At 41.9% G+C, this 17,967-nt stretch overlaps 1 protein-coding gene across 2 annotated transcripts in view; it reads right to left on the reverse strand.

Moving 5' to 3' along the window:
- The window catches only part of NUP133 (nucleoporin 133), a 67,870-nt gene that overhangs the window by 25,048 nt on the left and 24,855 nt on the right, over positions 1-17,967 (reverse strand). For both annotated transcript variants that reach the window (XM_078077690.1, XM_078077689.1), the window contains exons 12-14: positions 11,718-11,809; positions 5,740-5,903; positions 4,762-4,856 (exon numbers count right to left, since the gene is read on the reverse strand). In XM_078077690.1, coding sequence (XP_077933816.1) covers positions 4,762-4,856; positions 5,740-5,903; positions 11,718-11,809 — 351 coding nt within the window. The remainder of the gene's footprint in view (positions 1-4,761; positions 4,857-5,739; positions 5,904-11,717; positions 11,810-17,967) is intronic.

A 17,967-nucleotide genomic window follows, 5' to 3' on the forward strand; every position in this document is an offset into this window, starting at 1 on the left:
TGGGAAGCCCCAGGAGAAGGCTGCTTCCCATACAACAAACATCAGAATCATGGAGAAACAAGAGGTAATTACAGTGAAAAGCCAAAACAACTTGTGTCTTGGAAGTGTGGTTCACACACGCGTGTCAAGAACAAAAACTGTGGGGCGCCTGGGCAGCTCAGTCGTTAGGCGTCTGCCTTCAGCTCAGGTCATGATCCCGGGGTCCTGGGATCAAGCCCTGCATCGGGCTCCCTGCTCTGCGGGGAGCCTGCTTCTCTCTCCCACTCCTCCTGCTTGTGTTCCCTCTCTCGCTGTGTCTCTCTCTGTCGAAAAAATAAATAAAATCTTAAAAAAAAAAAAAAAGAACAAAAACTGCAATATCAGCCAACTGAAAACAAAAGATAAATGATGACATTCGTGGGTCTTTTCCCTTTTTCTCTGTGGAAAAATGCTCTTTCATTTTTTTTAATGAGAGAAGACCGTTTCTTTTCTTTTCTTTTTTGAAGATTTTATTTATTTATCTGACAGAGACAGAGAGAGAGCACAAGCAGGGGGAGGAACAGAGGGAGAGAGAGAGAAGCAGGCTTCTCCGCCGAGCAGAGAGCCTGATGTGGGGCTCGATCCCAGGACCCTGAGATCCTGACCTGAACAAAGAGAGACACTTAACCGACTGAGCCACCCAGGCACCCAAGAAGATGGTTTCTACACTGTGACCTGACATGAAAATGCTGTGTGCCCAGGGTGCCACACCCAGCAGCACCTCCCACTGACTACCATTGTGAGCAGAGAATCTGGACAATAAGAGGATGAACGTGACCTCTCTTGGCTGGAGAACCATTTCTTGCCACTTTGCTGCTGAATTCACTCATGAAACTGCTCAAAGAAAAGCTGCACCCTGACTTCTGAGAATCTACAGCAATTATATATAAAGACTATCGACTAAGAGGACAGCACACGTGAACCCTTCCTTCAGAGAATACAACCAAAAGAGAGTGGGTCTGATAAACTGGGGCCAGAATGAAGGATAATACTGTAGGTCAGACCTCAAGGCTCTCAGGAACATCATCTACCATCCCAAATGAATACCAAAGCCAGGAAAGAGGGTGTGAAGCTCTGACCCATGAAAGAGTACAAAACATTTAACAAAGGCACGCTACTCCCCCTGAGGCTCAATCAACAGTGCAGGGCTTGCTTGGCATAATGTGGACACCAGAACCCTCAGTTGTACTTGGTTTGCCACCTTTGATTCCCCATGTTGCAAAGAGAACTGGAACCCTGTCAGACTCCTGGCATTATTTCACTCACACTGGTCCCTTTAAAGTCGTTCCTCAAGCCAGACCCCCAAGGGGCCTTGTATGCAGTGAGGGTGTAGACTCATGATCCATTTGTCAGTCTGTAGTTAGAGCAGGAGAACTTAAACCTGATGAATTCTACTCTGTAAAACAGCAACCATCAGTGAGTTAGGGGTATCAAAGAGGCTTCTGTGAAGGGGAAGACTCAACTGGGATGTGCAAGAAGGCAGGATTTGAAGGCCTATGCCTAGCAGCCTGCAGGAGTGACTCAGGCACTAAGCTCCCAGCCAACCCTGACTAAGCTGGCATGGGGGTGCAGAGGGGGCATCCGCTCAGTTTAAACAGTCCTCGAATAGAGGGTGCTAGACCTCTGTGACACTCCTAAAGCTCAATGTACCTGCTACCTTTGAAAAGACAGGTGTGATTCTTACCTGCTCAAGTGCAAGATCTGCTTTCTTAATTCCTTTGATAATAAAGCAACACCCTAGAAACGAGGAACCTTGGAAAATCGTGGGAAAAACCACATGGGCTTTCCCAGTGCTAGCTGCCTGTTTTGGGATATTAGTTACAACCTTTCATGACTCTGAGAGCTACAATGCAGGCTACCTAGCTAGGGCAGTCTGAAAGAGTCCTCCTGCTTTTCCTTCACAGAACACAAGATAAAGGGAGAAGTGACCAAGATTGTGGTAGGTCACCATTCTGGAAATCTCTCCACCACACTGTCCATGGCGAAAGCGGAGAGCCTGGCTTGCACATGGTTAGAAAACTTAATAGTATAGAGAGGTAAAAGTCCCCAGCCCATTCCCTACTGGAGCTGCAGTTAAATTTCCCTGCTATCTTTATATGCTTTTGTGGCATTCATAATGCTAGGAGACATTTTTTTTAACACAAAGGGGTCACACTATATATATTGTTCTGTACCTTGTTTTGATAGCATCTTATTTTTTCACAACACATTTAGATACACTTTTTTTTTCCTCATTATTTTTAAGACCATGGAATAGGTTGCTGGATCAATCTGTCTTAGTTTATTCATTCACCCTGTTCACCTGGTTATTTTAAAATAAAAGTTGCATTGTCTTTTCTGATTTGAATTCTCTCCCTGGTTCCCTCACAAATATTGAAAATGTAGTTTTTACATGAGGGAATTCTGCTTGCCTCAGCGCGGCAGTACTGCCGGTGAAGTGACGTCTACCTATGAACATCGCTCAGGCCCCATGACAAAGAGAAGCACAGTAACACCCTGCCTCTAAGCCTCTCCGCACTACGTGTGAGGACATATGCTTCCCTCAGTGCCAGAAAACCGGAGGCAAAGGGACTGTCCTGAGGCCTGGATATTAATTCTCATCCCCTTTAGCACGAGATATGGCCTCGTTGGCACGGAGTCTGGCTTGAGGAGAGCCTCATATTCAGAAGTACTTCCTTAGGGTCGCCTGGGTGGCTCAGCTGTTAAGCCTCTGCCTTCAGCTCAGGTCATGATCCCGGGGTCCTGGGATCGAGTCCCACATCAGGCTCCTTGCTCAGCGGGGAGCCTGCCTCTCCTTCTGCCCCTCCCCCTGCTCGTGCTCTCTCTCTCTCTCTCTCTGACAAATAAATAAATAAAATCTTAAAAAAAAAAAGTATTTCTTTAGATACAAGTATTTGGTTATACAATTATTTACATTAATAATAATTAACAATTAATAATATGCTCGAAAATATTAAAGGTAATTCAAACATAAATGTATAGCCAGAATGGGATTTTTAGATCCAGCTAGATATTACCTTGCAATGGACACTGCCTCCAAGAGTTGAATGACTCCAGCAGGGTTTCTGAAGCCTGGGGAGGCTGTGCCAAGAGATACGGCGACCGCTCCTGCTCCATGGCTCTCTCAACCCTCTGATAAATTAGTGTGTGCTTGGTGTAGCATATTAAGGCATGAACTCCTTCCATCCCAGTATGCACATCCTCCTGCAACATGACCTTGGCACTCCTCCCATCAAGAGGTAGAATCCATCTCTCAATCCTTTTCATCTGGGCTGGGCTGGTGACTTGCTTTGACCAATGTCACTTTGTTTGGTGGAAGTAACATTTTGTGACATCTAATGTAAGACCTGAGGAAGACTACAGCTTCTAAGTTCATCCCCATGGAGGGCTGCCCTGAGACCAAAGGAAGCCAGTTCAGCCTAAAGGAGCATTAGAGACTAAGTGGAGGAGAAGAACCATGTGGCCCAGCTGACAGCCTGACATCAAATGTCAGGCAAGAGAAGCTTGGGGACCTTCCAGCTCAGCCTACCCTAAATGCAGTTCAAGGAGTGGTCTCAGCTGAAATCCACAGAAAAACCGCCCAGGTACCCGAAAGAAATGTTTTAATCCACATTTTGGGGTGGTTTGTTAGGTATTAATAGTTAACTGATACACTTGACTAAATAAACAATTACATCAGAAGAAAATGTTGTGTTTTTCCCCCTATTAATTTGTAGTCTATCTAAACCACTTAAAAAAAAGGAGAGAGACTTGAATGATTGGAGTGCCCTTGCCAAGACAATAAAAGTAGACAGGAGCCAAACCATACATTACAACTGAAGCAGAATGTGGAATTAAGAACAATCAAGGTGTTTCTGGAATCATCTAGAATTGCACTGTCCAATAAGGTAGCCACTATCCACCAAAGTGATAATTTAAATTTAAGTTAATCAAAATAAATTAAAAACAAATATAATTCCTCAGTTGTACCAACCACATTTTAAGTGCTCAGCAGCCGCCTGTGACTAGTGGCTACTGAGTAACACAAATATAGAACATTCCCATCACCACAGAAAGTTCTATTAGATAGCATCAGAATCTCTTTAACATGAAGGCATTACTGATTTTGGAAAAAGTAAGCAAAAGTGGGATTAAATGCATTCATTTGGATATATAATATGCCTGGGAGCCACTACTGATCAACAAGGCAGATATGGGTGATACTGTGTAACAATTCTGTCTAGCAGTAAAAATATATTCTAATTTTAGGCCCAATATAAATGAGGATACTCCATTAAAAACAAAACAAAACAAAAAACCACAAACTTTAAATAAGGAATCGATTCTAATGGCACTTCAAAATTATAAACCCATATATCAAAATCTGTCATCGCCTTAATATTCTTCACTATCTTTTCAATAATACAAAGGCAATTCATGAAAACCTAAGTTTACTTAAAAGCACACAGGTATCAAAGAATGTTAAAAGAAAGTTGAAACATTTCTGTGGAAATACACTGTTTTTCTTCTTTTTAGCCTGTTTTCTGTGCAGCTTTTATACTTGAATAGCTCCCTCTCCCCCACCAGCCCTGGACTTATTTACTTTGAAGTCAGCAAAGAAAATGGAAAACACTAGTCATGTCCGACCCCACAAAACACCTCAGAATAAGAAAGGATCTCCCATTATCCTGGAGAGAGCTGACAAAAGACACAGTAAAGCCAGGTGTCCTGGCCATCCCTGTTCATAGCAACTGGGATGCTTACTTGGTGAATAAAGTCCATAAGGAAAGAATGGGCTTTCATCTTGTCTTCTAGCTGGTGAAGAATAATCAGTGATGTATTGCTAAACCCAGGTGCTTCTGTTGAAACACAGTAACAAAATTTAAACACATAACATACTGGCTTTACAATAATTACTGCTATTAAAATAAAAAGTTAAAAAATATACCAAAGGAAACTACCAATCTTTAAATGCAACTATTTGTAACATTACCAAGAGTTCAAAAAATTTAGAGGAAAATTTTGGGAGTCATACCATATTTATTCAAAACACAAACCCTGTTATTGTTAGTTTAATCATTTATATCATTCTAAGCTTGCCAGCTCAAAATGAAGTCAAAGAAAAAAGGTAAGCACTGATGTTTCCTTCCTAACCTACTCTAATGAGGTTTAGCAAACTTGCTAAGTAGGAATTTAGAGAGAGAAATGGACATTTGAGACCGTTTGCTGGTACCTGGGAATACCGAGTGCCCGTGATGCTGCGGTGGAAGTGTGAGAAGGACAGTCACCCAGGGCAGAAAGGAAAGCACAGGGCAGAAACATGATATGCCCACTTCTATACATTGAGATTTGCTCATTGCCGCTCTCAGGGAAATGTATAATTTCTATTAGGCAAATACAGTGATTATACCAAAATTGTCATTTAATTTGGGAGCTAATAGGTGCCAAATGCTTACATATGCCACCAATTTTGTTTTAGAAATAAAATGGTGAGAAAGCTAAGTAGGGCTAATTAATCTGCTTCACATAGAACAAGCAGGATTTGCTCCAATATTCCTTCAGTTTTTATCCTGCAGATCTGTTCTGAGCCCTTTTCAAAATCTACTATAAGGTAAGTTATAACCTTTTAAAAAATAGTAAAATCATAAACTAAAAAAACATGCTTCGAGAGATGCTTTAATAAAAGAACCAGAATATTCTCAAAATAGATCACTCCATAATATGAAAAGTAAAAGTTCTTACCCTCAGGGACAGACTCAGCCCATCGTGGGTCGGAGGCTGGGTAGTCATCCACCAGATCTACACTGATTTGGGTAACAGCTCTGTCTAGTTCACAATCGGAATCCAAATCAGAGTGGGAGGAAAAGAGCTCATCAACCATCATTTGAGCATGACCTAGATCTTTTCTGAAATAAAATTGGAAAATAAAAGTATTAAAGGAGGCAAACCATTTTCAAAATTCACCATGAAAAAGTTAACTACAGGGGTGCCTGAGTGGCTCAGTCGTTAAGTGTCTGCCTTCGGCTCAGGTCATGATCTTGGGGTCCTGAGATCGAGCCCTACATCCAGCTCTCTACTCAACAGGGAGTCTGCTTCTCTCTCCCTCTGCCTCTTCTCCTGCTGGTGTTCGCTCATGCTCACTCTCTCTCTCTCTCGTGCTCACTCTCCTCCTCTCTCTCAAATAAATAAATAAAATCTTTTAAAAAAGAAAAAGTTAACTGGGACAGTCCCCTATTTTAGTTGAGAGAGAGAACTTATTTAGTTGAGAGAGAGAAAGAGAACGAGCATGTGGGAAGGGGAGAGGGAGAGAATCTCAAGCAGACTCCCCGCTGAGTGCAGAGCCCCACATGGGGCTCAATCTCACCACCAGCAAGATCATGACCTGAGCGGAAACCAAGAGTCGGATGCTCAACCAACTGAGCCACCCAGGTGCCCCAAAGTTAACTACTTTTAATAACATTTATTTAAAAGGGAGACAACTATTATGCATTTATTAATTCAACAAATATATGTTGAGTCCTTACAATATGCTAGGCACTGGAGGCAGAATGATAAGACATTAAAAAACACTCTAAGACTTCACAAAGGACACAGTGTCACAAGGAGCAGAGAGTTAAACAAGTAGTTACATGTCCACTGTGACAGAACAAGAACAGAGCGCTTGCTACAGAGCACACACAAGGGAAACCAAAACCGTCCGAGGGGCAGGGAAGACTTCCTGGAGGAAGAGGTGCATAAGCAGAGGCCTACAGCTAAGGAAGAGGAGCAGCGAGCTGAGGGGACTATGGGGAGGGGTACACGGTGGCAGAGAGCACACGTCACACGTGTGAGTAAGTATGTCCGTATCTTAGCAAAGAACTGAAGCCATGGGGAGGATGAGATCGCCCAGGAAAGAAAGAGGGAAGAAGGCTTCCAGGGCAGACTCTCAGAAACACCACCAATTAAAGGACAGAGTACATAAAACCTCATACACCATGTTATGGAGTTCTAGGCACTAGAAGGCCTAAGAAGGCACTTCTTGAAGGCACTAAGAAGAAAGTGTCACGATCTGTTCTATTTTCCCAAAAGATCATTTTATGATAAGGAAATAGGGCATTGGACAGGAGCGAGAAAAACCCAGTTAAGAAGTTATTGCAGAGGGGCGCCTGGGTGGCTCAGTCGTTAAGCGTCTGCCTTCGGCTCAGGTCATGATCCCAGGGTCCTGGGATGGAGCCCCACATCGGGCTCCCTGCTCAGTGGGAAGCCTACTTCTCCCTCTCCCACTCCCCCTGCTTGTGTTCCCTCTCTCGCTGTGTCTCTCTCTGTCAAATAAATAAATAAAATCTTTAAAAAAAAAAAAAAAAGAAGTTATTGCAGAAATTCAGACAAGAGAAGAAGGGAGTCTCCACCAGCAATAGCTGCAGAGGAGAATGGAGACAAGTGACAGGTTTGGGGAAAAAAAGAGACATAAGGTAAATACTGGCAACTGCTTGGATCTGATATATTTTTGCTCTGAAACTGAATGGATTATGGTAGGACATTTTTGCCAGTGGCAGAAACAGGGGGTAAAAAAGAAAAGAATACGCTTCAGAGAAGACAAGCAGGGCTGTGGATATGTTGAAACTGAGATGCCTGTAGAATATACAACTGCTTTGGAACATTCTTCATTTGTATATAATGGCCTAAAGCATGGTAGATCAGTGTTTCTTTGGCAAATGAGGTCAAGGAAGGAGAAAAAAATCAGGGAGTAGAGAGAGAAAAATTATGATAGACAACAGCAAAGGTAGACAACTTTTCAGGCAGTTTCGTTATAAACAGGAACAAACAAAAGGGGTGGTAGATCAAAGGGGGACACGAAGTCAAAGACTGGTCTTTTTTTTTTTTTTTTTTTTTAAGATTTATTTATTTGAGAGGGAAAGAGAGATCACAGTGGGGGGAGGGTCCGAGGGAGAGGGAGAAACCCAAGCAGACTCAGCACAAAGCATGGAGCTCAAAAGGGGGCTCCATCTCACAACCCTGAGGTCACAGCCTGAGCCAAAACTCAGAGTCAAACACTTAACCGACTGTGCCACCCAGGCGCCCTGCCCGTTTTTTTTTTTTTTAAATGACACAGTAAATATGATTGATGGCTGGTGAGAAGAAGCCAGCACAAGAGAGGTCAAAGATACAGAAGAGGAATAACAAAGAACATAGTCTCAAGAGAAGCAGAAGACTGTGGCATTCAAAACAAGGACAAAGAGGGGCGCCTGGATGGCTCAGTCAGTTAAGCACCCAACTCTTGATTTCAGTTCAGGTCGTGATCTCAGGGTTGTGAGATTGAGCCCCATGTCAGGCTCTGTGCTCAGCAGGGAATCTCTCTCCCCCTCCCTTCTGCTCGCTCGTGCACACTCTCTCTAAATATATAAATAAAATCTTTAAAACAACCAAAAAAGACAGGGATTCTTCTTAGAAAGCACACCCCTTCCTACTTTATAGGGAGCAAAAGAGGAAAAATAGCTGAGGCTCAGGTAAGTTTGTAGGTATTAAGTCCAGGGAGTTGCTATCTGATGACTTCTATTATCTCTGTGAAGTAGGAGGCTGAGTCCTCTTGCTAGGTATGGGAGAAGAGGCAGAGAAATGGAAAAGGTGGAGGAGAGTTAGGAAAGCATTGAAATGGACTCTTGGTAGAACAAGAGAAGGAACTGAATAGAGAAACACAGAAAAAACACCTAAAAGTGTTAGGCCAAGCTGAAGCTGGAAACCTGGTTATGCTACAGGTTATGGGAATACAAAGTTGACTATAGCATGATAATCAATAATTAACTATTTCAATTAACAGAATAAGTTTCTTAAAGCTCTCATGAGCAAAAGATCTTATATTTATATTGAGTCAAGTGAAAATCAAAATAATATAGAAATTAATTTCAAAGAAACCATGCCATAGAAATAGCAATATTAACGTCAGCAAAAAACTAAACACAGAACATTTTTGAGTGCAATCTACTCATTTCAACCCCCAGGGAGCATTTGGCAATGTCTGAAGATAATTTTGGTAGTCAACAGTTGGGGGAGGATGCTACTGGCACCAAGTGGGAAGAGGCCAGCGATGGCTGCTACACATGCTATGATTCACAGGACAGCTCACAATAAAAAATTGTATGGCTTCAAATGTCAACAGTGATGAGGTACCAAAACCCTGCTTTAAAAGTATGATTCCACTTTTGAAGAGTCCAATTCTTTAAGACTATTAATAGATTCACGCCACCCCAGAAATGGTTACTTGTTAACCTTACAGGGTAAGTTGAAGGCATAGCTGTGCTAGAGACCCATGACCCTATTCCTAAGGTTACTATACTCTCAGGACTTCAGGTCAGGGGATTCCTCTTCGTGCTTAATAATCTTCCCCTATAGAACATTTAGAAATGACTATATGGGGTTGAATAGCATCCCTCCAAATCACATTCACCCAGAACCTCAGAATGTGACCTTATTTGGAAATAAGGTTTTTGAGTATATAATCAGTTAAGTTATGATGAAGTTATACTGAATTAGGGTGGGCTCTAAATCCAATGACTGGTGTCACTATTAGAAGGACATGTAAAGGCAGACACATAGGGAAGAAGGCCATGTGGTAAGGGAGACAACTGGAGTGATCCATGTGCAAGCTAAGGAATGCTGATGATTGCCAGCAACCACCAGAAGCTAGGACAGAAGCAAGCAAAGATTCTTCCCTAGAGCCTTCAGAGGAAGCATGGCCCTGCTGATACCTTGATTTTGGATTTCAGGACTCCAGAACTGTGACAGAATAAATTTCTATGAGGTCACCTGGTTTGTAGTGATTTGTTACAGCAGCCACAGGAAACTAATACAAGGACTACAGTAACTTGCTCCATTATCATTTAAATTTTGAGACGCCACAGGTCTGTCAAAATTGTTAAAGGACCAACTTGTGCATGACAGGATCACAGTATTTTAATCCAAATCTTGGCAGTAAGACTGAACACCATGCAAGAGAGCAAAATTAAAAGAATATAAATATATATTTTTTTAAGATTTTACTTATTTATTTGACAGAGAGAGATACGGCGAGAGAGGGAACACAAGCAGGGGGAGTGGGAGAGAGAGAAGCAGGCCTCCCGCGGAGCAGGGAGCCCGATGTGGGGCTCCATCCCAGGACCCTGGGATCATGACCTGAGCCAAAGGCAGTCGCTTAACGACTGAGCCACCCATGCGCCCCTAAAAGAATATATTTTAAAAACAGAATCAAAAAAATTGTCTAATGGTGCCCTCTTCTGGATGAGAAACTAAGCTCAGTAGATCATTATGATGGCACAGAATTATGTGTGTGTGTTTTTAAGATTTTATTTATTTGAAAGAGGAAGAGAGTGCACAAGCAGGGGGAGGAGCAGAGGGAGAGGGAGAAGCAGACTCCCCGGTGAGCAGGGAGTCTGATGCGGGGCTTGTTTGCAGGACCCTGGGATCATGCCCTGAGCCAAAGGCAGACACTTAACTGACTGAGCCACCCAGGCACCCCGATGGCACAGAACTGTAAAACTTTACTTGCTATCCCTTCTGTGGGAGTGAGCTCCTATGCATCAAATACCACTGTGAGTGAGACTATGGGATCACAAGCTGAGAACTGGGGGATATGGAGGTAGTAAACTCTGAATATAACTTTAAAACAAAGATCTGCCAGATAAACTAATGATCCTTCAGACAGTCCAACAGACACCCCACTCAACACTTCACAAAGGAAGAAACAAAATTCCAGAAATGTTAAGCAATCTGTCCAAAGTCTCACACAGCTACTTGGGGCACAGCAAAGGCTAGATCTCAATTTTCCTTAGTGTTCATTCAAATGTGAATTTACTATACCTTTTAAGGAAGGTACAGGATATGCAGAATAAATGTCTAGGACAAACAAATGACTGAATTGGCTTTCAAACCAGAAGCATCAGGTCAGCAAGTGTGGCAAACTGAGTATCATTCCCCTTCCATATGCACACTCCCTATCAGCACCCTCCCATGGAGGGGAGGGAGGGCTCGCCCCTGTGACTTATTATGGCCAATGGGATATTGGCAAATATGACCCAAGCAGAGATTTGAAAAGCATTTGTACACTGAGGCTTATTCTCCTGCCACTCCTGGAACCCTGAGATATGTAAACCTGCTAGATGATGACAGGGCACGTGAGCAGAGAAATGACCAGAGCCCCCAAAATGTAAGCAAATCTAGCCGGGATGGCTGGCAGCTGATCATGGACAGTGAATCCAGATGAGAACCATAAAATGGCCACCTGAGCCCAACCCCAAACAGCCAGACGGCAGAATCAGGAGCTGTATTAAACAAGCCACTATGTTCTCTGGTGATTTTGTATGCAACAAAACCCAATGAATAGGCCAAGTCTAATTTCTTTATAACATCAATAAACCTTTGTATGCAACTTATTTGCCTTCAGAGTATACATAAAACATGCTTGCTAGATGTCTTTCATGATCACTATTTTTAACAGCACATTGTTATCCATTAAGTGGAGAGGGTATGTTACATCATGTTTTTCCTAGATTAACTGGAAGCCTCTTGTGGCTACCAAGTTCAGACTAAGTTTGTTAAAGCACTGAGAAGCTCAGAAAAACATTTTCTCTTTGGTGGCATCACTCCTCCACCTTGCTCCCACCAGTCAACAAATAAGTAGCATATATCAGTAAAATGTGTCCTCAGACATAAAATAAATTAAGCCATCATTTAAAAACTTTTCATACCTGCAGTATTGCAGAAAAGCAGCTTTTAACAATTTGGTTTTATCCTCCTGGGCAATGGTTTCATTCTTTGTAGAAGCCTCAAAAACCATACTCTGTCAAATAAAAAACTATAATTTAGAGGTGAAGGTATCAGAATATACCGAATTGTTGGACTAAAAACCGGACCCACCTATGACAGCAACAACACAGACACATAAGCTATTTACCATGTTCTTCATATACCAGCAGTCTACTTAAGACATTTACTGCAACAAGATAAAATGGACTAAATGATCGACTAAAGTCTTATCAAAAAGGTATATAGAAGGGCGGAGCAAGATGGCGGGGGAGTAGGAGACCTGGATTTCCTCTGGTCTCAGGAATTCAGCTGGATAGGGATCAAACCATACTGAACACCTACAAACTCAACAGGAGATCGAAGAAAAGAATAGCAACAACTCTCTGAACAGAAAAGCGACCACTTTCTGGAAGGTAGGATGTGCGGAGAAGTGAATCCGAGGCGATATTCGGGAGGACAGACGGCGGGGGAGGGGGCCTCCATCGGCCACTTCTGGCAAGTGATAGAGCCAGGGAGCACAAAATTGGAACTTTTAGAAGTCGGCTCCGCTAAGGGACGTCGCTCCAGTGGCTAAGCGGGGGGTGGAACACTCATGGGAGTGTGGTCTCAGGACCCTCGGGGTCACAGAAAGACCAGGGGGGCCTGAGTGCGGCAGAGCTCCCAGGTATCGGAGTAGGGAAGCCGGCTGCAGATGGAGCCAAGGCGCAGGCTCTCAGCTCGGGGTTGCCATAAACTGTGATCCGCGGCACAGTCGGGCCACTGCTCTTCCAGCAGGGACCCAACAAGCGGCAGATCCGGGGAGACTTCCCTTCCTCCCCCGGGAGGAGCAGCGTGGGAGCGCACCGCAGGGATCTGCTGGGTTTGGAGACTCCACACGGAGTCGGATGCCAGAGATAGAAACGCTCGGTCACAGGCCAGGGGAGCACGGAGTGCGGCCGGAGACCGGGGAGACAGGAGTGACTGACTGCTTTTCTCTGGGGGCTGAGGAGCAGGGCCCCGAGTTCTCGGCTCCTCTGGAGTGGAGATTGGGAGGCCACCATTTTCACTCTTGTCCTCCCGTCCTCCGAAGCTGTACACAAAGCTTGCAGGGAACAAAAGCTCCCGAGAGCAAACCCGAGCAGATTACTTAGCCCTGACGGGACAAGGGCGGGGCAATTCCGCCTCCAGCAAAGACACTGGGAACCACGGCAACAGGCCCCTCCCCCAGAAGATCAGCAAGAACAGCCAGCCAAGACCAAGTTTACCGATCAATGAGAACGGCAGAACTCCAGCACTAGGGGAATAATGCACATAGAATCCATGGCTTTTTTACTATGATTCTTTAGTCTTTCAAAGTTAATTTTTTTAACTTTTTTTTTTTTGAATTTTTTTTTCCCTTTTTCAACCAACATCTTATCAATCCCTTTTTTAAAGAACATTTTTATTTTTCATTTTTAGAGTCATATTCTACCCCTTCATAGTAGTTACCCTTATTTTTGGCATCTATATATATAAGTTGTTCTCTCTTTTAAAATTCTGAGATAGTTTCTTCTAACAGATCAAAATATACCCTAAATCTCTAGTGTCTGGTTTTGTTCTACTCTCCTGCTGATCACATTCTCTCCCTTTTTTTTCCTTTTTTTAAAATCCTCTTCTTTCTTTTTTCAAACAACTTACCAATTCCTTTTATAAAATTTTTTATAATTTTCATCTTTACAGTCATATTCCATCCCTTCATCATATCAACCCTTATTTTTGTACATACGTAAGTTTTTCTTTAAAATTTTGGGAGGCACTTTCTTCTAACAAACCAAAATACACCCAAAATCTAGTGTGTGGCACTGATCTGTGCACCAGCCTGATCATATTCTGTTTTTTTTGTTTTGTTCTGTTTTTGTTTGTTTTTATCTTTTTCTTTTTTCTTTCTTTCCCTTTCTTTTCCCCCAGCTTCAGGTCTTTTCTGATTTGTTTAGAGTATATTTTCTGGGGACGTTGTTACCCTGTTAGCATTCTGTTCTCTCATTAATCTATTCTCCCCAGACAAAATGACAAGACGGAAAAAATCACCTCAACAAAAAGAACAAGAGGTAGTACCGACTGCCAGGGACCTACTCAATACAGACATTAGTACGATGTTGGATCTAGAGTTCAGAATCATCACGTTAAAGATACTAGCTGGGCTTGAAAAAAGCATGGAAGTTATTAGAGAAACCCTTGCTGGAGAAATAAAAGAACTAAAATCTAACCAAGTCGAAATCAAAAAGGCTATTAATGAGGTGCAATCAAAAATGGGGGCGCTAACTGCTAGGATAAATGAGGCAGAAGAGAGAATCAGTGATACAGAAGACCAAATGATGGAAAATAAAGAAGCTGAGAAAAAGAGAGATAAACAACTACTGGATCACGAGGGCAGAATTCGAGAGCTAAGCGATACCATAAGACGAAACAACATTAGAATAATTGGGATCCCAGAAGAAGAAGAAAGAGAGAGAGGGGCAGAAGGTATATTGGAGCAAATTATAGCAGAGAACTTCCCTAATTTGGGGAAGGAAACACGCATCAAAATCCAGGAGGCACAGAGAACCCCTCTCAAAATCAATAAAAATAGGTCAACACCCCGACATCTAATAGTAAAACTTACGAGTCTCAGAGATAAAGAGAAAATCCTGAAAGCAGCTCGGGAGAAGAGATATGTAACCTACAATGGTAGAAACATTAGACTGGCAACAGACCTATCCACAGAGACCTGGCAGGCCAGAAAGGACTGGCAGGATATATTCAGAGCACTAAATGAGAAAAATATGCAGCCAAGAATACTATATCCAGCTAGGCTGTCATTGAAATTAGGAGAGATAAAAAGCTTCCAGGACAAACAAAAACTAAAGGAATTTGCAAACACGAAACCAGCCCTACAACAAATATTGAAAGGGGTCCTCTAAGCAAAGAGAGAGCCTAAAAGCAACATAGACCAGAAAGGAACACAGACAATATACAGTAACAGTCACCTTACAGGCAATACAAAGGCCCTAAATTCCTATCTTTCAATAGTTACCCTGAATGTAAATGGGCTAAATGCCCCAATCAAAAGACACAGGCTATCAGATTGGGTAAAAAAACAAGACCCATCGATATGCTGTCTGCAAGAGACTCATTTTAGACCCAAAGACACCCCCAGATTGAAAGTGAGGGGGTGGAAAACCATTTACCATGCTAATGGACACCAAAAGAAAGCTCGGGTGGCAATCCTTATATCAGACAAATTAGATTTTAAACCAAAGACTATAATAAGAGATGAGGAAGGACACTATATCCTACTTAAAGGGTCTATCCAATAAGAAGATGTAACAATTGTAAATATCTATGCCCCTAACATGGGAGCAGCCAATTATATAAGGCAATTAATAACAAAAGCAAAGAAACACACTGACAACAATACAATAATAGTGGGGGACTTTAACACCCCCCTCACTGAAATGGACAGATCATCTAAGCAAAAGATCAACAAGGAAATAAAGACTTTAAATGACACACTGGACCAAATGGACTTCACAGACATATTCAGAACATTCCATCCCAAAGCAACGGAATACACATTCTTCTCTAGTGCCCATGGAACATTCTCCAGAATAGATCCTAGGTCACTAATCAGGTCTCAACCGGTACCAAAAGATTGGGATCATTCCCTGCCTATTTTCAGACCACAATGCTTTGAAACTAGAACTCAATCACAAGAGGAAAGTCGGAAAGAACTCAAATACATGGAAGCTAAAGAGCATCCTACTAAAGAATGAATGGGTCAACCTGGAAATTAAAGAATTAAAAAAATTCATGGAAACCAATGAAAATGAAAACACAACTGTTCAAAATCTTTGGGATGTAGCAAAGGCAGTCCTAAGAGGAAAATATATAGCAATATAAGCCTCTCTCAAGAAACAAGAAAGGTCTCAAGTACACAACCTAACCCTACACCTAAAGGAACTGGAGAAAGAACAGCAAATAAAGCCTAAACCCAGCAGGAGAAGAGAAATAATAAAAATCAGAGCAGAAATCAATGAAATAGAAACCAAAAGAACAGTAGAACAGATCAACGAAACTGGTTCTTTGAAAGAATTAACAAGATTGATAAACCCCTGGCCAGATTTATCAAAAAGAAAAGAGAAATGACCCAAATCAACAAAATCATGAATGAAACTGGAGAGATCACAACCAACACCAAAGAAATACAAACAATTATAAGAACATATTATGAGCAACTATATGCCAGCAAATTAGATAACCTGGAAGAAATGGATGCATTCCTAAAGATGTATCAACTACCAAAACTGAACCAGGAAGAAACAGAAAACCTGAACAGACCTATAACCACTAAGGAAATTGAAGCAATCATCAAAAATCTCCCAACAAACAAAAGCCCAGGGCCAGATGGCTTCCCAGGGGAATTCTACCAAACATTTAAAGAAGATTTAATACCTATTCTTCTGAAACTGTTCCAAAAAATAGAAATGGAAGGAAAACTTCCAAACTTGTTTTATGAGGCCACCATTACCTTGATCCCAAAACCAGACAAAGACCCCATCAAAAAGGAGAATTACAGACCAACATCCTTGATGAACATGGATGCAAAAATTCTCACCAAAATACTAGCCAATAGGATCCAACAGTACATTAAAAGGATTATTCACCACGACCAAGTGGGATTTATCCCTGGGCTGCAAGGTTGGTTCAACATCTGCAAATCAATCAACGTGATACAATACATCAACAAAAGAAAGAACAAGAATCATATGATCCTCTCAACAGATGCAGAAAAAGCATTTGACAAAGTACAGCATTCTTTCTTGATCAAAACTCTTCAGAGTATAGGGATAGAGGGTACATACCTCAATATCATAAAAGCCATCTATGAAAAACCTATAGCGAATATCATTCTCAATAGGGAAAAACCGGGAGCTTTCCCCCTAAGGTCAGGAACGTGGCAGGGATGTCCACTATCACCACTGCTATTCAACATAGTTTTAGAAGTCCTAGCCACAGCAATCAGACAACAAAAAGAAATCAAAGGCATCCGAATCGGCAAAGAAGAAGTCAAACTCTCACTCTTTGCAAATGATATGATACTTTATGTGGAAAGCCCAAAAGACTCCACCCCAAAACTGCTAGAACTCATACAGGAATTCAGTCAAGTGGCAGGATATAAAATCAATGCACAGAAATCAGTGGCATTCCTATACTCCAACAACAAGACAGAAGAAAGAGAAATTAAGGAGTTGATCCCATTTACAATTGCACCCAAAACCATAAGATACCTAGCAATAAATCTAACCAAAGAGGGAAAGGATCTGTACTCAGAAAACTATAAAATACTCATGAAAGAAATTGAGGAAGACACAAAGAAATGGAAAAACGTTCCATGCTCATGGATTGGAAGAACAAATATTGTGAAGATGTCAATGCTACCTAGAGCAATCTACACATTCAATGCAATCCCCATCAAAATACCATCCACTTTTTTCAAAGAAATGGAACAAATAATCCTAAAATTTGTATGGAACCAGAAAAGACCCCGCATAGCCAGAGGAATGTTGAAAAAGAAAAGCAAAGCTGGCGGCATCACAACTCCGGACTTCCAGCTCAATTACAAAGCTGTCATCATCAAGACAGTATGGTACTGGCACAAAGACAGACACATAGATCAATGGAACAGAATAGAGAGCCCAGAAATGGACCCTCAACTCTATGGTCAACTAATCTTTGACAAAGCAGGAAAGAATGTCCAGTGGAAAAAAGACAGTCTCTTCAACAAATGGTGTTGGGAAAATTGGACAGCCACATGCAGAAGAATGAAATTGGACCATTTCCTTACACCACACACAAAAATAGACTCCAAATGGTTGAAAGACCTATATGTGAGACAGGAGTCCATCAAAATCCTAAAGGAGAACACAGGCAGCAACCTCTTCGATCAGCTGCAGCAACTTCTTCCTAGAAACATCGCCAAAGGCAAGGAAAACAAGGGCAAAATTGAACTATTGGGACTTCATCAAGATAAAAAGCTTTTGCACAGCAAAGGAAACAGTCAACAAAACCAAAAGACAACCAACAGAATGGGAGAAGATATTTGCAAATGACATATCAGATAAAGGGCTAGTATCCAAAATCTATAAAGAACTTATCAAACTCAACACCCAAAGAACAAAGAAGCCAATCAAGAAA

The sequence above is a fragment of the Halichoerus grypus genome, chromosome 7, assembly GCF_964656455.1.
Source record: "Halichoerus grypus chromosome 7, mHalGry1.hap1.1, whole genome shotgun sequence".
In the NCBI taxonomy this organism is placed as follows: domain Eukaryota; kingdom Metazoa; phylum Chordata; class Mammalia; order Carnivora; family Phocidae; genus Halichoerus; species Halichoerus grypus.